This window comes from Triturus cristatus, chromosome 5_2 (assembly GCF_964204655.1).
Source record: "Triturus cristatus chromosome 5_2, aTriCri1.1, whole genome shotgun sequence".
Lineage (NCBI taxonomy): Eukaryota > Metazoa > Chordata > Amphibia > Caudata > Salamandridae > Triturus > Triturus cristatus.
Window position 1 is genome coordinate 1,060,540,807 of NC_140588.1, and position 23,817 is coordinate 1,060,564,623.

The following is a 23,817-nucleotide window of genomic DNA, read 5'->3' on the forward strand; positions in this document are numbered from 1 at the left end:
GTCTATGTTGTGGAAATTGGCATGGGGTGCTCTTAAACTTTACGTTGGCTCTCAAGATGAGTCTCCTTTAAGGTCTTTGCTAATATTTTGCTAGAATTGTTGAGGAAAATGACATGGACATTGCAAAGATTTTTCCACTTCTCCTCCAAATCATTGGCAAAATCAAGTATTGTGAAGATCGAAAGAGCAGTGTGACGCAATGATTGACAAAGTTTGCCAGGCACCATGTGAAGCAAAATCTATCACTGGACAAATACTGCAATGGAAAAATCATTAACGTTTCAGAGACAACTTAGCTATACCCTGATGCGAAGAAGACTAGCGCGCTCACATCAACAAAAACAACAAAGTGATGGAAGGAATCGCCCAGGGTCACATTCCAGTCCATAATTTTTCATTCACTGTACCATCCTAGACAGAAAATAATCTTATACAAATCAGTCTTGGTCCTGCTAAAAAGCGGAACACAGCCAACGACCCATAATGCGGCATGCAGGCAGTTCAGGGATGCCAACGACCCAGCTGAGAGATGTGTGGAGCCGGGAGATTACCGAGCCTTGTCTAGTGACAGTTTTCACTCATCATAAAGTAGCATAGTCAGTTAAGGTGCCTCCGCAAACCACAAAGTGTAACATGCCTACCACAGATTTGGATTTATTTGTAGATAGGTTAGTGGGTTTTGTCATAGAGAAACATTTGGTAACTGGCAGTTCCTAAGTTACAATCCTTGGAATAGAACACAGTGAGTTATGAACCACTGCACGCAAACTGCAAGACGTGAGTTTAGAAAGCTATTTTTCCCCTCAATCTTTTCTCATTCTAAGGTACTAAATACTGTTCCTTTGGGTAGTGATACAGTCTTATTAGTATACACAACCCCAACCACTTTGTCACGTTGTGAAACCTGAATTTTGTCTTTTTCCACACTCAGCATTCATAGCATACAAAGTCTACCAGTACGGACTACATGTGACTACAACACCTCGTATCTCTTATTGTCTTATGCAACATTTCCTATACATTGATTTACACATGTATAAATCATTGTCTCAGCATCATACCTGTGTGTGTCAAGTAGTGTGGTCTGACACCCCACTTGGGATGAGTAGCACCATAAAAGAAATTAAAGAATAAATGTAAGAAGGGGCTATGAAGATGTGATGACCCCATTGTATTTTAGCAAGAAATTCACACTTGTGTCCGCTTTGAATGTGAGAATGCATTTTGCGCAAAAAAAAGTACAAAAAAAACACAAGCACCTCAAACAGCCGCTTGGTCTGTCATTCGCGTTGTTCCTGTGCAATGGGCATTCTCTGTAATTTTTTTATGTCGAACAGTGCGTTATTACGTGATGTGTCATAATAGGGTATGACTGAATGATGACCAGTCCACCTCTACGGAGGGCCTTAAACAGCACTGGAGCACTTCTCACACGTTTTTATTAACTTTTGATTTGCTTCACCTAAAGACAGAATTTTATTTTTGCTAAAATCTACAGGGTTTGCAGCAGGGCCACTTTACAATAATGCCATGATTCCCAACTGTGGTTAGTAAAGCAGAAATAATCATTCTGCTGAATTCTATATTTTAATTTGCAGTGCCTGTCTTTATTATTACACCGTTGTACTGTATAATTTAACATGTTTGTTAATCATGCTTATTAAGAAAATGCAATAATGAGCATGTTTGGCCAGCGAGTGACAGTCAATCCCGGCTTCTGTCTTTTACAGGCTTATTACCATCGATAAAATAGACGGCAAGTATGAAAACAAAAAACATGAACAGCGGCACAGGGCGACTGACAAAACGACCAAGATGAAAACCTCCCAAATTATTTGTACAGTAACAAACCACTTGTACTAGAGGTGACACTGACATCCTACATTTGACTGGACCCGCCGTTTCATCAGCCCACGCCCACTACACGTGCTTAAAAACACGCTTTGCTGTTGTTGGTGTTTTTAAAGTCGCGTTTTTTTGGATAATAATAGTTCAAGGATATATTATATCAATCATGCTACATGGAAAACATACATCAAAGAGGCCAAGTGGATGCCAGCAAAGAAAAGCAAAAAACGGTAAAAAATGAATCACTGTCAACACTACGTGGATCCATGCTTCAATATGTCAAGAGACCAGATGATGGCCAGGGTATGGGTTCATCAAAAGACACAGTTCCTCGGCCACCAATTGATAACGCTGATCCTGATGCTAGTATGCATACTGCAGAAGAGGAAGGAGTTGAAATAGAAGAAAATGAAGCAGAAAAACAAGGAAAGGAAATGGAAATTCAAATGGATGAATTTGAAGCAGAAGAGAGTTCTGAAAGTGACTCTAAGCAGGATACTGTAAATGAGATGAGGACTGAGGTTAAGGGGGAAAATTTGAATATTTTAGATGATGCTTCTTTTTGGAAAATGCCTGTTCCAGATCATTTGCGGGTTGTAATCATCAAAAGAGGAAGTGCTTCTTTCCAGAACAAAGATGGCCGTTTCGGAATTGCCACAAGGCAAGATCCAAAAGCAAAAGGAGATGTTCGCCAGCTATCAAAAGAGTGGTTTTACAAGGTGATGCCAAATGGCGAGAAAGTCTTGCGGTCATGGATGGTTTACTCACTCGTCAGTGAGAAATTATATTGTTTTTGCTGCCGACTCTTTGCCGCTAATCATGCTACAGACACGACATCCAAATTTGTGACTGGGTTTCAGAAGTGGTGGAAACTGAGCCCGAAAGTGCAAAATCATGAAACATCCGAAGAGCACTTACATTGCCTTGAAAAATGGAAAACATTGGCAGCAGGACTTAGACTGCACAAAACAATTGACGCCGAAAGTGTTGCTTTGATGGACATAGAGAAGAAAAAGTGGAGAGACATCTTGCACAGGTTGCTCGATATCACATTATTACTTGCCAAGCAGAATCTGGCATTCCGGGGCCACAAGGAAGATGAATCTTCCTTGAATAAAAGAAACTTTCTTGAAATGGTTGAGATGCTTTCTAAATATGACCCAGTGCTGAAAGAGCACCTAATGAGATTAAAGCGAAGCACATGTAAACTCAAAGCATCAGTATCTTATCTTGCACCAAAAACTCAGAATGAGTTTATACATGTCCTAGCAAATCATGTGAAGGAGAAGCTTGTCTTGGATATAAAATCTGCCGGGTATTTTGGGATCATGTTCTATAGCACACCTGACACATCACACACTGACCAAATGTCCGAAGTGATCAGATATGTGAAAATCCAAAATAGGAAAGTTGAAGTTAAAGAAGTGTTTCTGGGATTTTTCCCTTTAAAGGGGAAAAAAGCTGTTGACCTCAGTTCTGATATTCTTCAAAATCTGGAACGTGATGGACTCGACTTTATGATGTGCCGCGCTCAAGGTTACGATAATGCTGCCACTATGGCTGGAATGCATGGGGGTGTACAAGCCATTTTGAAAAGAAAGAACAAGAAAGCTATTTTTAATGGATGTGTGGATCATTCGCTTAACCTGTGCGGCCAACACTCTTTTGCTGAAAATGCTTCATGTGTGACTTTTTTTGGAACTCTTAAGACAATGTTTTCCTTCTTTGCTGCTTCTACTCACCGATGGGATGTTTTAATGGAGCACACTGGAGTCTCAGTGAAAAGACTATCAACAACACGCTGGAGTGCTCATCATGCTGCAGTAAAGGCAGTGAAAGAAAAATTTGATGAATGTGTGGCGGCAATTGAAGCTCTATGTGATCCAGATGAAAATTTAGACACAAGAGGTACAGCCCGTGGTCTTTTGCCTGCTGTCTGCAATTTCACGTTTCTGTGCTACCTCTACTTTTGGTGTGATGTACTTGAAGAAGTTAATCTTACACAGCTGTACCTTCAGACTAAGGGCTTAACTCTTGACAAGGTGGTGACAAAGCTAGAGACACTAACACTATTTCTGTACGACGAGCAGCGCAATCATCTAGTGGAGCAGGCAATTGAACAGGAGCTTTTAAAAGCAGACCAATATGGAATTTCAGTAGAGAGCAGACCCAGGTTCAAGAAGAGGATGACGGGTGAGAAGACAAGAGATGCTGGAATAACTCTGCAAGAAGAAAACAAGAGGGCATTGCTTGAGTGTATTGATCGTTTTCATTCTGAACTCCAGATCAGATCAAGAGCCATCAAGGAAGTAGCAGCCATGTTTGAGGCTGTTCAAGCCAAGAGTTTGATATCTGCCACTGAAGAACAGTTACTGGTGTCCATTCCAAAATTGTCCAATTTCTATGATGAGTTATCCGAGGGAGAGCTTTTATTAGAAATACCAAGGCTGAGAAGGCACCTGAAGGCAGCAGAGATTGAAGTCGAAGAAGCCAAAGACTGGTCAGTATTTAACATTTTAAAATTCATAGTTGAATGGGACTTCCTAGAATCTCTCCCATATCTCTCATTGAGCCTACAATTATTTCTCACAATCTGTGTGTCTGTAGCTTCATGTGAGAGGAGTTTTTCAAAGCTAAAGTTTATAAAGAACTATTCGCGATCTACCATGGGACAGTCAAGGCTTTCTGATCTTGCAATATTATTAATTGAAAGTGATTTGGCGAAAGATGTTGATTTTGATGAAGTAATTAACAAGTTTGCAGCTTTAAAGGCCAGGAAAGGAAAGTTCTGATTAGTCGAGATTTAATGTGACATTGTAATTTGTACTGTTGCATTCTATTCTGGCAGTTGCTGATTGTGCAAACCCAATACAGAACGGTTACAACCTTATCTCCTGTAACAGTAAAATTTAAAGTTTAATGTTGAAAAAGTAACATATTTTCTATGTAGTTCTTAGTTCTTAACTTATTACAGTATTTTACCTCCGACCTTGTTGAATTCAATTTTTCTTCTATGGCCTTTGTAAATATAGGACCTACATTTACAAACGTTACTAAGGATTTTGTATGGTTCCGTTATTTGCCAACTGTGTCCACTGGCGGACTCGGAGCGGAGGAGGTCCATGCGGTAAGTCGTGAAGGGGTGACACCATGAGTTACCCGCACCGGGTGACACCAACCCTAGTGACGCCACTGCAATAAACCATCATTTACTTGTATCTCCTCTCCCTGTAGGACATCCATTTCTTGGGTCTGAGAATTACATTTCGAAAAAGAAAGTTTTGGCGAGCAAAAACAAAGCAAGGAGCAGTGAGGTAATGTGGCAGCACTTTGTCGCACGTGTGCAATTACCAGAACTTCCGTAGTCAGGGCCTCCTCACTAATAAAATGGTGCGCATGGCAGCGGCGCACGCCCGGCCTCTTAATTAATTAAATGGTCTGCCGGGCCCCGGGCGGGCCTCTGAGGCAGGCTCTTTACTAATTATGGCGTGCGGGCCGCGATGCACAGAAGAAGTCCCCGCGTCTGCGCGTCTTCAGGGTGGGGGATAGGGTGGGGCGGGCTACTGGTGAGTTAGCACGCTGAATGTTACATTGAGTATACCATTGTCATGCGCAGCGCAATTAAAAGTGCGCATGAGCGTGACTGCCACTGAAGCCGCAGCTGGAGTGAGTGGTCCGTGGTGGCGAGGAGTCCCTCTTTTGTCCAAAAAATGGAGCATAACTGTCCACATGCAACCCTACTTCTGGCTGACTTGGCTAACGACTTCACCTGCAAGAGCTTTTGTATGTACAAACGAACCCTGCACCATTATAATATCGTATGCATCTACTTGTTGACCCGAGTCGTCTTTCGCACCAGAGTCCACATGGGGGTGGTATCCTTTGATACTCTGTCTACAGGCAGGTTTCACAGCTTGTGGCTGCCATTAGTAGTTAGCCGACCTGTCTATCTAGCCATCGTGACTTGTGCCTTGTTTGCTTTATTCTACACATACGAACTTGGGTCACCAGTAGCTGACCTTTTTGTCGTAGCACACTGGATTTTGGGTGGAGAGGCACTGCACACGCAGACCTCATTCATGCCTCTTGCGATTTAAGTAGTTCATTTTTACATTCTAGTTACTCTGGGCTAAATTACGCTATATCTTTTTCGTTTGAGAAATTAACTGGCATTCATCCTTGGGAGAAAATACCCCACCACTGAATACTGGTGGAGTTGCCTTGTTTAGTGTACCCCAATATGAGGAATATATTTAAATAAAACACCCGGCCCCAGGCAAATCAGTATGTAGATGTCTGGGTCCCGTAATCTATATAGTTACATTACTACTCTCTTTCTGAACTGGCATTAATGTGGCTCATTTAATTTCAGATATATCCACCTCAGGTGGGGAGTGATGTGGTTGTGGCGTGGTACGTCGAGGATCAGTCGTGCAGAGGCATTTTGGATGCGTTGCAGACATTTGATGAGCTTGGTCGGGGCTCCCGCGTAGAGGGCGTTTCCGTAGTCGAGTCTGCTGCTGACGAGGGCCTGGGTGACTGTTCTTTTTGTGTCTGTCGGGATCCACCTGTAGATCTTGCGGAGTATGCGGAGGGTGTTGAAGAAGGAGGAGGAGATGGCGTTGATTTGCTTGGTCACGGAGGGCGTTGAGTCGAGGATGATTCCCAGGTTGAGTGCATGGTCGGTGGGTGTCGGGGCTGCCCCCAGTGCCGACGGCCACCAGGAGTCGTCCCAGGCTGAAGGGTTGGAGCCGAAGATGAGGACCTCCGTCTTGTCCGGGTTCAGCTTCAGTCGGCTGATCTTCATCCAGTCGGCGACGGCCTTCGTTCCTTCGTGAAGGTTGGATTTGGTGGTGATGGGGTCCTTCATGAGGGAGAGGATCAGTTGGGTGTTGTCGGTGTAGGAGATTATTTGAGGTCGTGCTGTCGGGCGACATGTGCGAGCGGGGCCATGTAGATGTTGAACAGTGTCGGGCTGAGGGCAGAGCCCTGGGGTACGCCGCAGATGATCTTGGAGGCTTCGGATTGGAAAGAGGGGAGGCGGACGCTCTGGGTTCTGCCGGAGAGGAAGGAGGTGGTCCATACCAGAGCCTTGTCTCGGATCCCTATGGCATGGAGGCGTGTGCGTAGTGTGCGGTGGCAGACGGTGTCGAAGGCGGCGGAGAGGTCCAGGAGGATGAGGGCCGCGGTCTCACTGTTGTCCAGCAGGGTCCTGATGTCATCGGTGGCGGCGATGAGGGCAGTCTCAGTGGTGTGGTTGCTGCGGAACCCTGACTGGGAAGGGTCCAGGATTCTGTTTTCTTCAAGGTATCGGGTTAGCTGTCTGTTGACGATCTTCTCGATGACCTTGGCCGGGAACGGAAGCAGGGAGATGGGAGATGGGCCGGAAGTTCTTGAGGTCTCTTGGGTCCGTCTTGGGTTTTTGAGTAGGGCGTTGATCTCGGCGTGTTTCCAGCTCTCTGGGAAGGTTGCGGTCTCGAGGGAGAGATTGATGACGTTGCGCAGATGGGGTGTGATGGAGCTGCTGGCTTTGTTGAAGATGTGGTGCGGGAAAGGGTCTGACGGGGAGTCGGATTGGATTGTGCTCATGGTCTTGATGGTGTCATCGAGGCTCACGTTGGCCCAGGCTATCATGGGGTCGTGGTCGATGGTGTGCAGAGAGTCTGTTGTGTTGATGTCTGTTGGGGGCTGTCTAGTTGTTGAAGCTGTCATGGATGTCTGTTATCTTGCGGTGGAAAAAAGCGAGAGGGAGTCGCACAGGGCTTACGATGGCGGGATGCCGTTGGTGTTGGAGCTGGGGTTGGAAAGTTCCTTCACGATGTTGAAGAGCTCCTTGCTATTGTGTGCGTTGTTGTCGAGGCGGTCTTTGAAGGAGGTCCTCTTGGCAGTCCTGATGAGGTGATGGTGGTTGTGGGTGGCGTCCTTGTGGGCTGCGTGGCTGTTCAGAGTCTGCTCACTATGCCATTTCTTCTTTAGTTTCCGGCAGGCTCGCTTGGAGGCTAGGAGTTCTGGGGTGAACCAGCTGGCCCTCTTGCTGGTGTCTCTGTAGGAGGGTTTCTTCAGCGGGGCGAGGGTGTTGGCGCAGTCGTTGATCCAGCATCTGAGGTTGTGGTGGAGTTCGGTGGGTGGGCTGGGAGCGAGGTTTGCGTGCAGTTGGTCTTCGGTGATTTTGCTCCAGCAGAGGCGGGGGATCTGTTGGGTGCGGTGGTGTGTGGTGGGTTTCTGGAAGGTGAAGTGGATGCATTGGTGGTCGGTCCAGGGGAGTTCGTGGTGTGGCTGAAGGAGACGTGGGAGCTTGAGGAGAAGACGGGGTTTAGCGTGTGGCCGGCGGAGTGGGTAGGCGTTGTGACGAGTTGCTTCAGTCCGAGGTTGGCGAGGTTATCGATCAGGGTGGTGGAGTTGCTGTTGTTGTTGTTCTCCAGGTGAAAGTTCAGGTCTCTGAGGAGGATATAGTCAGTGGAGGTCAATGCGTGCGTGCTGATGCAGTCGGCGATGGAGTCGCTGAACTGGAGTTGGGGTCCAGGGGTTCTGTAGACGAGGGTGCCTCTGAGGGTGGAGTTGGGGTCTGTGTGGATCTGGAAAATGCATGTGTTCGGCAGTGCTGAGAGTGTCATTGGTGCTGGTCGAGGCCCCCGATGCTGTTCTTGAGGACGATGGAGATTCCTCCTCCGACTCCGTTGGGGCGGTCTCTGCGGGTGATCTTGTAGCCGTCTGGAATGGCAATGGCGCTGTCGGGTGGCAATGTGTTTGCCACCTTTGGGGGCAGGGCTCGCAACGGCAGTGCCAGGGGTCGCAAGGGGCTAGCCAGTTGTCGCAGCATCTACCCCTGCTGAGCTGTAAGTGACATCCATGCTTTTCAGTCCAAGAGGAGTCAAAGCAACACACACAACTCCCTGCTCCTTCCAAGAACATTACAGTGAGGTCAACAGTTCACCTTACTCGAGAGGCCAGTCCGGAGCACTCAACCAGTCCCTCGTCTCTGCTCATTCAGCGGAGGTCAGCTGTTTCTGGGGCTACTATAATGAAGACAGGACCTTACCTACAGTGGTAGATCACACAGTAAACGTTTCCGCAGAGGGATGCTCCCTGTGTTTTTAGTGGCTACAGTAGTGACGTACTGAGGTGCATGGAGTCATTCTACAGTAGACTGGACAGCCTCCTCTGGAGCTCTCAGCCCTGCCCCAGCCCAAGGCCAGTAGGACATTGTGTGCTCATTTGCAGGTTCCACCGTTGTTTAGTGAAGGTGCTTCTGGTTGAAGATATTTCCTGTGGTGTCAGGTGTGGGGTCCTTCTGTGAACTATTCCTGGCCCCCCTCTGTGGGCCTCACGAAGAGTATCTGGTGACGTCTTATCCTTCATTGGTGATCTGGCATAAATTGACGAGGTGATCATTTCTCGTCTCACGGCATCGGAACAGCTGGATACTTTTTAGCAGTAATTCGACTGATGATTGACGCACAGTGCTCCCCTTTATTACTAGGCTGTAAAATATATTATTTTAAGAATGGTTTAGGTTGAGGAACTCGTGTCCGAAAGGAAGATCTGGAACGACGTCTTTTACTGCTACTTAGAAGGATGTAGTTATTGCTTCAGATGATTCAGTTCTCAGAACGTAGTCAGTCTTTAATTAATCTGCACAGTGGGTCGTCTTCAGTAGACGATGCAGGCTGTGGTGGTCCTATGTTGTGTGCGCTGGGAGGACTTATGTAAAACACGTTGGCGCTGTAAGATGACCCTTGAAACACTGGTGAGAAGTGTATGCTGACTATCCGCTCCCTTTGAGTAAACTTTGAGACTTTGCAACTGCCAGATCTTGGATTTTGGTATTGACAACACATTGATTGAGTAAGGGAGAATTTGTGGCATGGTTCCATGAATTAAAGATTTTTGGACTACACCCATTCTCCAGAGAAGTGAAATGGGAATCATCTTTGTTGAGAGAGTGAAAGACGTGGCGGCCATCTTATTTGAGAAGGAAAAGGCTCTGCCTTTGGTAACCAGGGGAGCAACTGTTAGACCGAATCAGAGCTGGGACTGTGGTGAAATGTGACGGTTCTCAGTGTTGCAGTGAAAATGAGGTCCCAATATATTCCCAGTATTCTGACCGAGGGGCCTGCAAAAACTAACATTGCTCCTGTGACTGCCTCCCGGCAAAGAAAACTCAGTTTCACATTTTGATTAAGTCCGTAAAGTTTTTATTGGAAAATGAATTATCTGTGTATGTCGGAGATTACTGACAGGGGATGCAACATACATCAACAACAGTCGCACATGGCAATCTAAAACCTTGGCAGCTATGCCCCCAGCAGCCCCCGTTGTCCAGTCTCCAGGGGATCCATCAGCGCTGTAGCGCACACAGGCAGCACTACACTCTCTCGCCAGCGTTGGTTGCAGCAATGAGTTGCCTCATAACAGTCCTGCCTCATAAATTAAATGGTGCATGCTGCGTGAGGTGGGTGCAGGTGACCTGAGCTTCCAGGCCCAGAAGCAAAGGGGTTGAAGGCAACTCCCTCGAGGCCAGAGACCATTTGCATATTTACATACCTTTGTAAACTGGTTACAGAGGCTTAGTTTTTTCTGGTTCCAGTACCCCCTGGTCCCCCACTCTGCCTATTCCTTAGATTTGAAATTTACATTTGCTGCTGTAGTGTGACAGTGAGAATGCATTTCATGAAAAGCAATATAAAGTAGGGTTGCCAAAAGAAAAATTCTAGTCTATTTCTCTTGACTTTTTCACAATACCGAGTTGTATCTTGTGTACTTCTCGTGTATATTGTCAGTCGAGTTTTTATGGAACTGCAGGTTTGAGTTTGTCTTCAAAGATTCAAGTTATTGTCCACTAATGTCAATTCTATTTCAGACCCTTCATAGTTGTTCTTTAGCCATAGGCAGTTCCTGAGACAATAGGCTCGCTCCTTGGCATTGTTCTGATTGATGCCTCAGTTAAATAATCTGCTTTTGACAGTATTGTTACAAATGGCATAGCTTGTATGTTAAGAGTGTTTCCCACTTTCTCATTAGAACTTAGAGAGACAATACAGAGGCATTTCATTTAAATGATGGAGGTTTCAAATCAAAATATACCAGATTTCTGGGTGGTAGGGAAAAGTGGTAGGTGGTGGGCCGGGCCGCAGGTGGGTGGGGGGCCTCAGTGTACTTTGCAGGGGGCCCCCTCAAGTTTCGTTACGTCACTGCCTCAGTATATAGATCCTTCAGGCTCTGCCCTCTGAGCTCCTCTTTATATAGATTCTCCCGGCTCTGCTCTGCGAGCTCCTGACTATATAGATCCTACAGGCTTTGCCTTGTGAGCTTCTCCCTATATAAATCCATCAGACTATGCTCTGTGATCTCCTCAGTATATAGCTCCTCCCAGCTCTGTTCTGTGATCTCCTCAGTATATAGATCCTCCCAGCTCTGTTCTGTGATCTCCTCAGTATATAGATCCTCCCAGCTCCTCCCAGCTCTGTTCTGTGATCTCCTCAGTATATAGATCCTCCCAGCTCCTCCCAGCTCTGTTCTGTGATCTCCTCAGTATATAGATCCTCCCAGCTCCTCCCAGCTCTGTTCTGTGATCTCCTCAGTATATAGATCCTCCCAGCTCCTCCCAGCTCTGTTCTGTGATCTCCTCAGTATATAGATCCTCCCAGCTCTGTTCTGTGATCTCCTCAGTATATAGATCCTCCCAGCTCTGATCTGTGATCTCCTCAGTATATAGATCCCTCAGGCTCTGCCCTGTGATCTCCTCAGTATATAGATCCTCCCAGCTCTGTCTGTGATCTCCTCAGTATATAGATCCTCCCAGCTCTGATCTGTGATCTCCTCAGTATATAGATCCCTCAGGCTCTGTTCTGTGATCTCCTCAGTATATAGATCCTCCCAGCTCTGATCTGTGATCTCCTCAGTATATAGATCCTCCCAGCTCTGTTCTGTGATCTCCTCAGTATATAGATCCTCCCAGCTCCTCCCAGCTCTGTTCTGTGATCTCCTCAGTATATAGATCCTCCCATCTCTGTCTGTGATCTCCTCAGTATATAGATCCTCCCATCTCTGTCTGTGATCTCCTCAGTATATAGATCCCTCAGGCTCTGTCCTGTGAGCTCCTCACTATATCGATACTTCTGGCTCTGCACTGAGGACCTCACTATATAGACCCTTGCGGCTCTGCCCCGTGTGCTCCTTGTTAAGTAGGTCCTTGCTATGTGGCCCTCTCCATCTTGCTGTAGCTCTCTCTTGTCTGTACATACCTGTTATCCATCTCTGCTCCGTGAGTGTATCCTGCCTGTGTCAGGCCTCTCCTTCCAGATGCAGACCATCCAAGCACCAGAAAAAGACATGGTTACAGATGTAGCATAATATAAATAGATGTGCTATATGTTTACACATAATTAACATACACAATAAGCAGTCACAGTATGCAAATAATTACAGATTATCTCAATGCCACTGTTCATTATATATGTCTACAGTATCCCTCACGCATTCAACATTTGATAAACTCATAAGCTGGTGTATGCAGGGGATGCAGCTGTGTTATTTGATTTTTATTGTTTTACAAGTCACAGTCTCTTTGCAATTATAAAGTATATTTGGCGCTGCATTAAAAGGCTCAGTTCTGATTTATCTCATAAATGCGGTACAAAGAGGTTCCTCAACAGCAGGTTCTGAGTAGCTGCGTTTCCTCAGTCAATATTGCTCAGGAAGCTCATAAGCGAAGACCTCTGTGACAAACACATTCGAAAAGTGCCCCTGGTCCAGGGTCCCAGATCCTTATAGAAGCAGCGACAAATCTTACAGGTTTGGCTCTTGGTGAGTGCATGCACACGGACCAGCATGCCTGCACACCTTACTCATTCCCCGCCTAGCCCAGACACTTAACCCCATCCACCCCCTCCTTGTGCCCCTTCCTCCTCCCAGAACTTACTTGATGGGGGCTGCGGCACGACCTGTTGAGCAGACCCCAGGCCCAGCTCTCCCTGTGCTGCGGCTTCGCTCTTGCTCCTGTCTTCTCTGTGCTTTTTCAGTGCCTTCTCCTTTCTTTTACCTCATTTTCACTGCTTTCTCTTTGCTTTTTCCTCTGTTTTTTGTGTGCCTTCTCCGTACTATTCCCTCGTTTGACTACTTTCTTCTTGCTTTATCCTCTGTGTTTTTCAGTGCCTTCTCCTTGCCATGCCCTAGTTTTCTCGGCTTTCTCCCCTGCTTTTCGTGTGCCTTCTCCTTGCTTCTCCCTTGTTTTAACTGCTTTCTCCTTGCTTTATCCGTGTTTGAGTGCCTACTGCTTGCTTTTCCCTAATTTTCACTGCTTTCTCCTTGCTTTCTCCTGGTTTCTGAGTGCCTTCTCCTTGCTTTGCCCTCGTTTTCACTGCTTTTGCCTTGTTTTCACGTTTTTTGAGTGTCTTTTCCTTGCTCTCCCCTTGTTAAAAAAAAGAAGCTGTTAGCAACTCAAGCACATTGAGACCCTCATGGCACTTTATAAGTCGCTGAATGAATGATTGATTGATTGTTTGATTGATTCACAAAGGCCAGCAGACACATAGACCTCTGCTCACAGCAACCAAGAAGCACACAGGCACTCTTGCACACAGACCAACAAGTGCCACCTCTAAAGACAGAAGGCATACAGGCAGCTATGCACACAGGCACATTGACTGATGGGCATCTATGTACAAGGGCAAAATGCCGTGCATAACCCTGTGTTGCAAAGGACAATCTGGGATATGTATCAGAGAACTGCAGGATGATGTGCACCAGGGGCACAGAGAAACATGCACTTGGGAAATACAATGAGGATGAGCCTCAGGAGGGCACAAAATATTGTTCCCAGGAGAGCCCAGGTTGCTGTGCATCAAGGAAACACAATGTGGCGCTCCTGAGAGCCACACTGGCTGATGGATTTGAGGGCAGCACTTGGTAATGTAGCTGACTGGAGCACTGATGATGTGCTTTGAGGCGCACCATGAGGTATGACTCAGCAGAACACGGAGGGAAGGCTTCAGGGTGCTCTAGATGTGTGCATCAGAGGAACACTGAGTGATGTGGTTCGAGGCACGCTGCGTGGTACGTGTCAGCGGAACACAGAGGGAAGGCTTCAGGGTGCTCTAGATGTGTGCATCAGAAGGGCACTGCGTGATGTGCTTAGAGGCACACTGTGGTATGCTTCAGCGGAACATGGAGGGAAGGCTTCAGTGGTGATCTAGATGTGTGCATCAGAGGAGCACTGAGTGATGTGCTTCGAGGCACGCTGCGTGGTACGTGTCAGGGGAACACAGAGGGAAGGCTTCAGGGTGCTCTAGATGTGTGCATCAGAAGGGCACTGTGTGATGTGCTTCAGGCACGCTGCGTGGTATGCTTCAGCAGAACACACTGCGTGGTACATGTCAGTGGAACACAGAGGGAAGGCTTCAGGGTGCTCTAGATGTGTGCATCAGAGGAGCACTGAGTGATGTGCTTCAGGACCGCTGCGTGGTACGTGTCAGTGGAATACAGAGGGAAGGCTTCAGGGTGCTCTAGATGTGTGCATCAGAAGGGCACTTTGTGATGTGCTTCAGGCACGCTGCGTGGTATGCTTCAGCAGAACACACTGCGTGGTACGTGTCAGTGGACCACAGAGGGAAGGCTTCAGGGTGCTCTAGATGTGTGCATCAGAGGAGCACTGAGTGATGTGCTTCAGGCACGCTGCGTGGTATGCTTCAGCGGAACATGGAGGGAAGGATTCAGGGTGTGTTGAACTGACCTCGGTCTAGGCAGCACGCTGAGGAAATTCAAATACGGCCCCATCTTTGCTTGTAACACCATTACGCTGTTGCCCTCACTCAGGCCCCTTCAACCTTCATAGTGTTTCTTTCACATTCTATACTGTTGCACATATTAAACGACCTTTCCTGTTTCCCTGAGCTAAGTCCATTCTGAGACCCCGCTCGAAGCAACTAATTCCCCAGATAACCATCTATTGACCCTTGGTGACCGTTCTCGGCCTCTCCAGTTGTTTTACGAATCACCATCTTCAACACGCAAACACGTCCTGTCGTAAATTAATATAACCAAGGAATGGCTATGCCACCTGACCTATAGGGTCGGGTAGAGAACACGACCTTAGGGAAGGAATTTCTATTGCCCATTATCCTGTATCTTGTACAAAGAATGTTTTCTTGTGGATGATTTGCATTTTTATTACACATTGAGGGGGTTGTTGCTTTAGGGGATTCAAGCGCTACAAAAGACTGTGAGCCACGGATTGAAGTGGCAGTCTCCTGAGAACCTACCTCTGATGTACTTCTAGGACAACTGTACCTAGCTGCAGCTAATAAATTGAAGTTCCTATGCCAAACAGAGTGTTCCGTGTCTCTGTAATTTGGAAGGCGAACTCCGAAGATTTCAGGCGTACCCTGTGCCGCCAGGCTTAATGAGCCCGGTTCTTCAATTGGTGCCCTCTGTGAGGCCGCTTCAGAGGTCGTGGGTCCAGCCCGAGGATCGTGAGGAGCCCTGCAAGGAAATTCCGGAGGACGCGCACCACGTGATCGACCCCTGCATGTCGTAAGTGGACCGAAGGCTTTTACCGTGTGGCTTCTCCCTTCCAACGGCTGCGAAGACCTGTTGCCCTGACTGCGGCCACGCTTTGGCTCCCTTGGTAATTGGTATCGCGAGACATCAGACGGACCTCTGTTGGCGTACGGAAACATCTGGTTAAGTTAAGTATAGTGGCCACTCCTTTGTCTTTGATTTGTCTTTGTTCGACTTTTGAAAAAGCTGAAACCAAGGGGTGAGTGCAGTTTTTGTATTATAAAGTGACTAATTAACCCCTTGAAGTTTGTAACGAAACTATTGTGGTAGCGATGCCTGGTTTCAGTAAGTTTGGAAGATGGTTTTGTTGTAATCACGATAGGGCTTCCCGACTGGAGGACTCTTGTCCAATTCCTCCGTCCGGAACTCCCACTTATGAAGTTTATTCTAAACATGGTATTGGCCCCATAGCTTTTAATGAGGCATGGGTTCGCTATACTAGAAAAGGTGGTGTTTTACGATGGCCACAGAACGGCAGTTTTGAGCTCAATATTTTAGATATTTTGGAGAACACTTTGTTTAAGCGAAAAGCCCGGCCGGCTATGTTTGACTCTTTTCGCCTATGGCGTAAGGAGGCCAAACAGAAAGAAATAAAACAAGCTAAAAGAGATAGGAGGGATATGTCTATTTTACAAGCTGCGCAACAGTTTAAAAATAATGAAACCGATCATGCGATTGAGGTCTCAGATAGGCAACATCGTATGGCGGTAGATAAATGTTATCCAGTGTTGCCAACTTCCCCTGCGGAGAAAAATGTGGACCCTGAGAAGGATCCTTTAATGTCCCATCTGTTGAGATTACCCCCGCCCTATGCGCAGGGAGCTAATGTACCTTTTGGATTACCGCCTGCCCCCGGAGCGAATGCACCTTTATTATTAGCACCTGCCCCGCCTGTTCCGCCTGTTGTCCCACCTGTCGCTCCTCAATCGGTTCCTGCATCCCCACCAGAGCTTTCTCCGGTATTACCGAGCTCTCCCTTACCTTCGGCTCCCTTCGTAAATGTTACTCCCCCTTCTGCCCCGCCTAATATTCTGTCTCCTGTCCTGATGACGAATTCTCCCTCTGCTCAGAGGCGAATGATTGATACCATTTCTGGCCTTTTGTCCCCTCTCTTTGGCACATCTCAAATGACCTCTGTTCCTCCTCGTAGACAAACTCGTAGTCAGCTCCCAGGTCCAGAGGAACGGGAAGTGCTAGATCTTCAAGCCCGAAGGTGGATCACGAATGGCCCCCAGTATAGTGTGCAAGATATTATGGTCACCTTTCAGCAGTGGGAGTCACCAACGCAGAGATATGTTTTTGATACTATGTGTAACATTTTAAGTCAAGAATGGGAGGATATGGGATTGGGACGAGCCCCTCAGGGCCTGCTCGATGTACAGGCCGAGTTTGATAAAGGGCTGATTGTGGGCGCAGAGGTTGAGGACGCGGTAGGAACGCTTGTCACTTTTAGAATGATGCTTGCCTGCCGGTCCTTGCCAAAACGCGATTCCTCCGTTAGGCGAAAATTAAAACACTATCCCATGAGAGAGGTTCCCCAAGTGTGGAGAGAGGAGGTTGCAGCTCAGGGTGGTAATCCTCTTATACCTGCTCACTTTCAACGTGTGTGGGTACACGTTCCTTGGAAACGATCTGAGGTATTGGCCCTTAAGCAGTCGTTACCGGACCCCCGTAAAAATCCTGCTGGGTACTACAAAGAGTTGTCCCAAACTGTCGATGCATGTATTATGAATTTGGCCGATATAGACATGCTAATGGGTAATGTGGTCCCACAACCGTTATGGGCTAGGATTCAGAAGGAGGACCATGTGAGGGAACTGGGGGGTGATTGGGCTGCCATACTCGCCGCGGACAGACTCCAAGTGGGCGGTGCCAAACCTGAGGCTCTAATTACAGAACTCCCAGCTAGGATCATTGCCTTACTGAAAACTATGATGCCCCCTCTGCGAGTTAATTGGGATAAGTTAGCAGGTTGTAAGCAGAAAGCGGATGAAAACGTCTCCGATTTCTTCACTCGTTTTGAGGAGACGTTCATCGATCATAGTGGTCAGGATATGAGCACGGAAGGTGGCCAACGATTGTTTGTAGACAAATTTGTGTCAAATTTGGTTCCGGAAATATCTAATTAATTGAAGAATTCCGAAAGTGCGTGGGCGGTCTCCTCTTCGGCCCAGATATTGGCTACTGCTCAGTATTATGAAAATAGGGATAAAGAGGAAAGAGAGAAACTTGATAAAAAGACCAAAGAGTTGAAAACAAAAGTTCTTTTACAACAAGCTTATCCTCCTCGCCCTGCCCAACGTGAATATCAGCCATTACCACAATTCCAGAGACAGTTGCAGAGGTCTGGGCCTTTCGTTCCCCCACCCCCACTGGGCCAAAATCAATGCACCTACTGTAAAGATGAAGGCCATTTAAAGTATAATTGCCCGGTTTTGTTACAGCGCACGAGCGGTATTCCCGCGTCACGAGGCCAGGGTGGTTATCAGTCAGCACCAAGAGGTAGAGGACGAGGTACGCAGCCTAATAACCAACGTTCCATGCCCCCTGGAAACTCCACAAATTATTTTGATCATCAAAATGTTCTGTCTACCAACTATTACAACAGTGATTACAACACTGAGGATGAGAGTCAGAATTCCCAACCTAGCTAAGACAGCCATGGACAAAGTAAGGGAGTAGTATCAGTTCCCGTGGACCAAAGCGGGCCTTATGTTGACGTGGAAGCACTAGGTGTTACAGAGCCATTCCTATTAGACACTGGTGCAACAAAGAGCTCTATGATTCACTCTAAACTCCCTGGGGCACCTTTGTCTGGCTGTACAAATGTTTCTGTAGGTATTTCTGGCGCCCCAGTTCAGAACCCCGTTTCATGCCCTTTGCCCATTTCAATAGGTCCTTACAAATTGGAGGCCCCGCTCCTTTTAACAACTGGTTGTGGTGAAAATTAGTTGGGATTGGATTTATTGAAGAGATTGTATGCGACATTACACTGTTCCCCTTCTGGTGTACGTCTTACCTTAGGTAAGAAATTGACCTCACCGATGTACTTGTCTAAAGATCAGCTTCCCCCTGAATTACAATCTCTTCCAGCCACCCTCTGGGCCACCGGCCCCAATGATGTGGGCCTCCTGCGGATTCCTCCCTACATTGTAACACTCAAGCCTAATACTAAATTTCCTCGCATTACACAATATAAAATTTCCAGTGACGGCGAAAAAGCTCTTTTGACTATAGTTCATGATTTGGTACAAAACAATGTGGTCGAAGAGACTAGGGGAAATGTATGCAATAGCCCTGTTCTGCCTGTTTTTAAACGAACCAACCCTTCTCAGCCACCTGTCTATCGTTTTGTGATTGATCTCAGAGAGGTCCACAAGATTGTGGTACCTCAATTCCCTGTTGTCCCGGATATTAATGCCCTGCTGACAATGATACCAGCCTCAGCTTCCTGGTTTTCCGTCATTGACCTCAAAAATGCTTTCTTCAGCATTCCCATTGCTGAGGAAAGTAGGGTTATTTTTGGCTTCTCCTTAGCAGGCCGAAGCTTCCGGTTCAAGCGAGCTCCTCAAGGCTATTGCGAGAGCCCCTCCATTTATAGTCAAGCATTGAAATCACAGCTCGATACTTTGTGTTTACCACCAGGGGCCACTCTCATTCAATATGTGGATGACCTGTTGGTTGCAGCAGATTCTGAAGACACTTGTAAGAAGGCTAGCATTTCACTGTTACGCCACTTATCTGACCACAACCACAAGGTTTCACCATCAAAATTGCAATATTGCTGCCAAGAGGTTACCTACCTAGGTCATCTCTTGTCAAAGGAGGGACGGCGATTGACTCCAGAACGTATCCAAGCAATTGCCCAAATGCCTATTCCATGTACGCAAAAAGAGGTGCGTGCCTTTTTAGGTATTACCTCCTATTGTGGACAATGGATCCCCAATTTTTCCCTCCTTGCAAAACCCTTGTTGGCACTCACTCTTAAAGATACACCACACCCGCTTCCATGGACTGCAGAATGTCAGAAAAGTTTCACTGATTTACGCACTGCCTTGTGCTCTGCCCCTGTGTTAGGTACTCCTGATTACAGTAAGCCTTTCACACTCTATGTTCATGAGAAAGAAGGTTGCGCGTTATCAGTTTTAACACAACGATTTGGGGACAAGCAACGCCCCTGTGCCTATTTTTCGGCCACGTTAGATCCAGGGGCCAAGGCATTACCTAGCTGTTTGAGGGCTACAGCAGCAGCAGCAGTTTCCATTCGCCAGTCTGCTGGATTGGTATTAGATAATACCCTTATTGTCATGGTACCGCATGCAGTAGACACCCTCCTAAACAGAACAAAGACTCAACACCTCACGAGTGCCCGCCTTTCGGGGTACGAATTGACGCTCTTGGCTAGCCACATACACATTAAACGATGTAATACCTTGAACCCGGCAACATTGCTGCCAATTCCAGTAGAAAATGACACTCAGGAGCAACACGACTGCTTCCTCCGCACGGAGGAAGAGACAAAAGGCAGAGTTGATTTAAAGGATACTCCACTGCCGGACCCGCATGGGACCTTATGGGTGGACGGTCCTTGTTTTAAGCTTCCCAATGGTGAAACGACCTTAGCCTATGCAGTCACTACCTTATACATTGTTGTAGAAACAGCGCGTATTATACATAACTCAGCCCAGGCAGATGAATTGATACCACTGACTAGAGCTTGTGTGTTGGCTGAAGGAAAAAGGGTGAATGTGTATACTGATAGTCAGTATGCGTTTGGAGTGGCCCATAGTTTTGGCCGCCTGTGGAAGGAAAGAGGGTTTCTCACATCACATGGCACTAAGATACAGCATGGCCAATTGGTAAATGACCTCCTTGAATCACTCACCTTGCCCACTCAAATAGCGATTGTGAAGTGTAGTGCACATAAGATCACTGATGATGTAGGTCAAGGAAATGCTTTCACAGACCACATAGCGAAAGAGACAGCTAGAGACACTACAAACCGCATGTATGTTGCGGGCTCTGCTAGATGGGTTGCAAAAGGAGGGATGTGTGAGAATACTGTGGACAGTGTGAAAATGATCCAGGCAGAGGCCACAGAGAAAGAATTGAGTACATGGAAAGAAAGTATAGGAAGATTGGATGTGACAGGGTGCTGGACAGACTTGTCAGAACATCAACGCTGATTGTTACCAGATGCTTATGTACTCACAGTAGTTACCATGGCACATGGTCCAGCCCATATTAGCGCTAATGGTATATGCAAGCTTCTGGCTCCGGTATGGAAGAATGTGGGGATCCCCAAATCTGCGGACAATCTGGTTAAGCATTGTATTGTATGCTTGATGCATAACCCAGGGAAGGGAACACCAACACCAGCAGGACACTTTGCTTCCCCAACTTACCCTTTTGAGGTTTTACAAATAGATTACATCCACATGGAACGATGTAACAATCTGAAGTACGTTCTTGTTGTGGTATGTGCCTTCTCCCGATGGGTAGAGGCCTATCCCCTGAAAGATAATACTGCTCTATCCATGGCAAAAGTCCTTTTGAAGGAGTTTCTGCCAAGATTTGGGTTACCCAGAATTATTTGGAGTGACAATGGGAGTGAGTTTGTGGGTCAGATCATGCAGAAAGTATGTAGAGGCCTTGGCATTCAGCAAAAATTCCACGCAGCAAACCAGCCTCAGTCAGCAGGTTTGGTGGAATGCTATAATGGCACCCTTAAGCTTAAACTGGCGAAAATACAAGCCAGCACGGGTCTTGCCTGGCCTGATGCCTTGCCCTTGGCTCTTATCCACCAGAACAACCACCCATTTCCGTATGGGGCTTAGTCCTTATGAGGTTATCTTTGGACGCCCTGCAAATGTTTGGGGAGTCCCAAGGCCAAAGAAATACTCAGAGATAGAGCATCCATTGTTGATTGACTATTTACATGATCTAACCACTAAGTTACGTGTCCTTCACCAACAGGTACAAGATACTATGCCCCAGGCTTCAACGGATCCTGGTCAAACCATGCGGCCGGGAGACTGGGTCTGTGTCAAAAACTTCCAGAGGTCAAAGAACTTGGAACCTCGCTGGAGAGAACCTCGTCAGGTACTACTGATGACGCGTACTGCAGTAAAGGTGGTCGGCAAAAAGAACTGGGTGCATGGGGTACATTGCAAGAAAGTGCCCCTACCATTGCCTTATGATCAATGGGTTCATAAACGAATTAGCGACTCTGAAACCGGAAGAGTACCAAGATTTGGGCTATTCAGCGATGCGCGCCTAGACTTTGCCGGAGCAGGACAAGACGAAGACGAGGTCCTCCAGACAGCTATACCACCGGCAGTGAAATTGGACACTACTAAACCACATCTCCTTTTCCAAGAGCAAACAGTACCTGGTTCCCGGAGGTACGATTTGAGGCCCAGACTGAACAAAATACCTCAATAGTGCTTCATTGACTTTGTTTTTTATCCCGATTTCCACATGATTGCAGGGCCGTGATTGTAAGTCTCAGAATTGTGACCTAAGATGTGGCTCTAGGCCTGTGGGACTTGTAGGAAAGTATAAAGAACTACAGACAATCACAGCTGAGTGAAGCAACCTCCCGTTACGGGCAATATTTAGAGCTGGAAATAACTGTTAACAAGGGAATGAACAAAATGCAAACAATGAGCACAAAGCATTGTAAATTATTGCATAATCGTTTTATAGTGGCTTTAATAATATTGATTTTGATATGTATTATATTGTCTTGTATATAATGGGGACTACACGTCATTTTTACAGAGCCTACTCCCAAAGTTACCGTTGAAATGCATACACATGTCACCCTACCACCTCATGTTGAGTCAAGAAGGAGTGAATTCCGCAACAACACATTTGTTTCCATGCTACACCAACATCAATTGGCCACTAATGCGATGAACTGTTGGGTTTGTGGTCTTCTGCCAAGTTCAGTGAATACTGGAATGCCATACATTACCCTTCCTTTTTCATTTAATGACTCTTGTAGTGCATGGTGGGAATTGAGCGCCAGTTGGGTATTTTCTGGAGATGGGGATACTCGAGAAGTAAGGAGCTTGGGAGTACATCTATACCATTTATGTTGGCGGGACAGAAAAAGGATATATGGGACGGATAGTGAGAAGTCAGAATATGCTGATCGCCAAACCAAATCTACGGATTTGTATTTTCTGCCCTCTAATAGAACCTCTCGAAAAGGACAAACTTTTCTAGTGGTACCTGGACAAGCACCATTCTGTATTAGGAAAGGAGGGTTAGAATATAAAGGTACAAGCAATTGCCAACATATTGTGACATTGAATGGGACAGATTGGCCTCGCATGGTTCCCTCACGCAATACATACTTCGTGTGTGGAAATAAGGCTTACACTTCTCTACCAGGCAATTGGAGAGGCACTTGTTATATCGCTTGGTTGTTACCCCCTACATATATAGCAGATGCCAAGCATCATTTACAGAAAAGAGGGGTGGCGTCTGACCAGGATACGTCAGGACAAGAAGTCGGGGATGTCTTGAAAGGACTCCTTCCATTCTGGGGCTCAATAGCCAACAGTAGAGACATAAGACAACTAATTTGAGTTGTAGAAGCCACTGTCAATGACACAGCTGGAGCTTTGAGTAACATCACTGCAGAACTCGCTGCTGACCGCCTTGTCACGCTTCAGAACAGGATGGTATTAGATATCATCCTTGCTGACCGTGGGGGCGTATGCAGATTGATCGGATGTAGCTGCTGCATTTTTATTCCAGACGACGCCCCTACAGTATACCAAGCCATCTCTAAGCTACATAAGATCGCTGAGTCCGTTCACCAGGATGAAGGCAATTGGTCTCTGATGGGATGGTTTGGGGGACTACTGTCTACATGGGGATGGAAGATTCTTACCTTTGTCGGAGCGACTTTGGCCATTTTCTTCTCATGTTGCCTTTGCCTACAATGTGGTCCAGCTATATGCGGGCTCTGCGCCACCCTGTGTGTTCCAAATCCGGTATCACAGAAAGCAGCGAACACAAAGATAATGCTGCAACAACAGCTTGTAGATTTCATGGCTATTGAAGTCGATTCAGATTAACACCAGCCTCTGGTTTCTTTGCCTGAGTAATGGCAAAAGGAGGGTCTGAGGAAATTCAAATACGGCCCCATCTTTGCTTGTAACACCATTACGCTGTTGCCCTCACTCAGGGCCCTTAAACCTTCATAGTGTTTCTTTCACATTCTATACTGTTGCACATATTACACAACCTTTCCTGTTTCCCTGAGCTAAGTCCATTCTGAGACCCCGCTCGAAGCAACTAATCCCCGAGATAACCATCTATTGACCCTTGGTGACCGTTCTCAGCCTCTGCAGTTGTTTTACGAATCACCATCTTCAACACGCAAACACGTCCTGT

The 23,817-nt window shown here is 46.7% G+C and overlaps 1 protein-coding gene across 1 annotated transcript; it reads left to right on the forward strand.

Annotated features, from left to right (window-relative positions):
- Positions 1-2,282: 2,282 nt before the first annotated feature.
- Positions 2,283-4,640, forward strand: LOC146829665 (zinc finger MYM-type protein 1-like). The gene has a single exon (XM_085606532.1). The coding sequence runs from the start codon at positions 2,283-2,285 to the stop codon at positions 4,638-4,640; it is 2,358 nt and encodes a 785-aa protein (XP_085462658.1).
- Positions 4,641-23,817: the final 19,177 nt, after the last annotated feature.

Bases quoted from the DNA above. Each gene is read 5' to 3' on its own strand.
- LOC146829665 (XM_085606532.1), top strand. From the start codon at position 2,283: ATGGAAATTCAAATGGATGAATTTGAAGCAGAAGAGAGTTCTGAAAGT.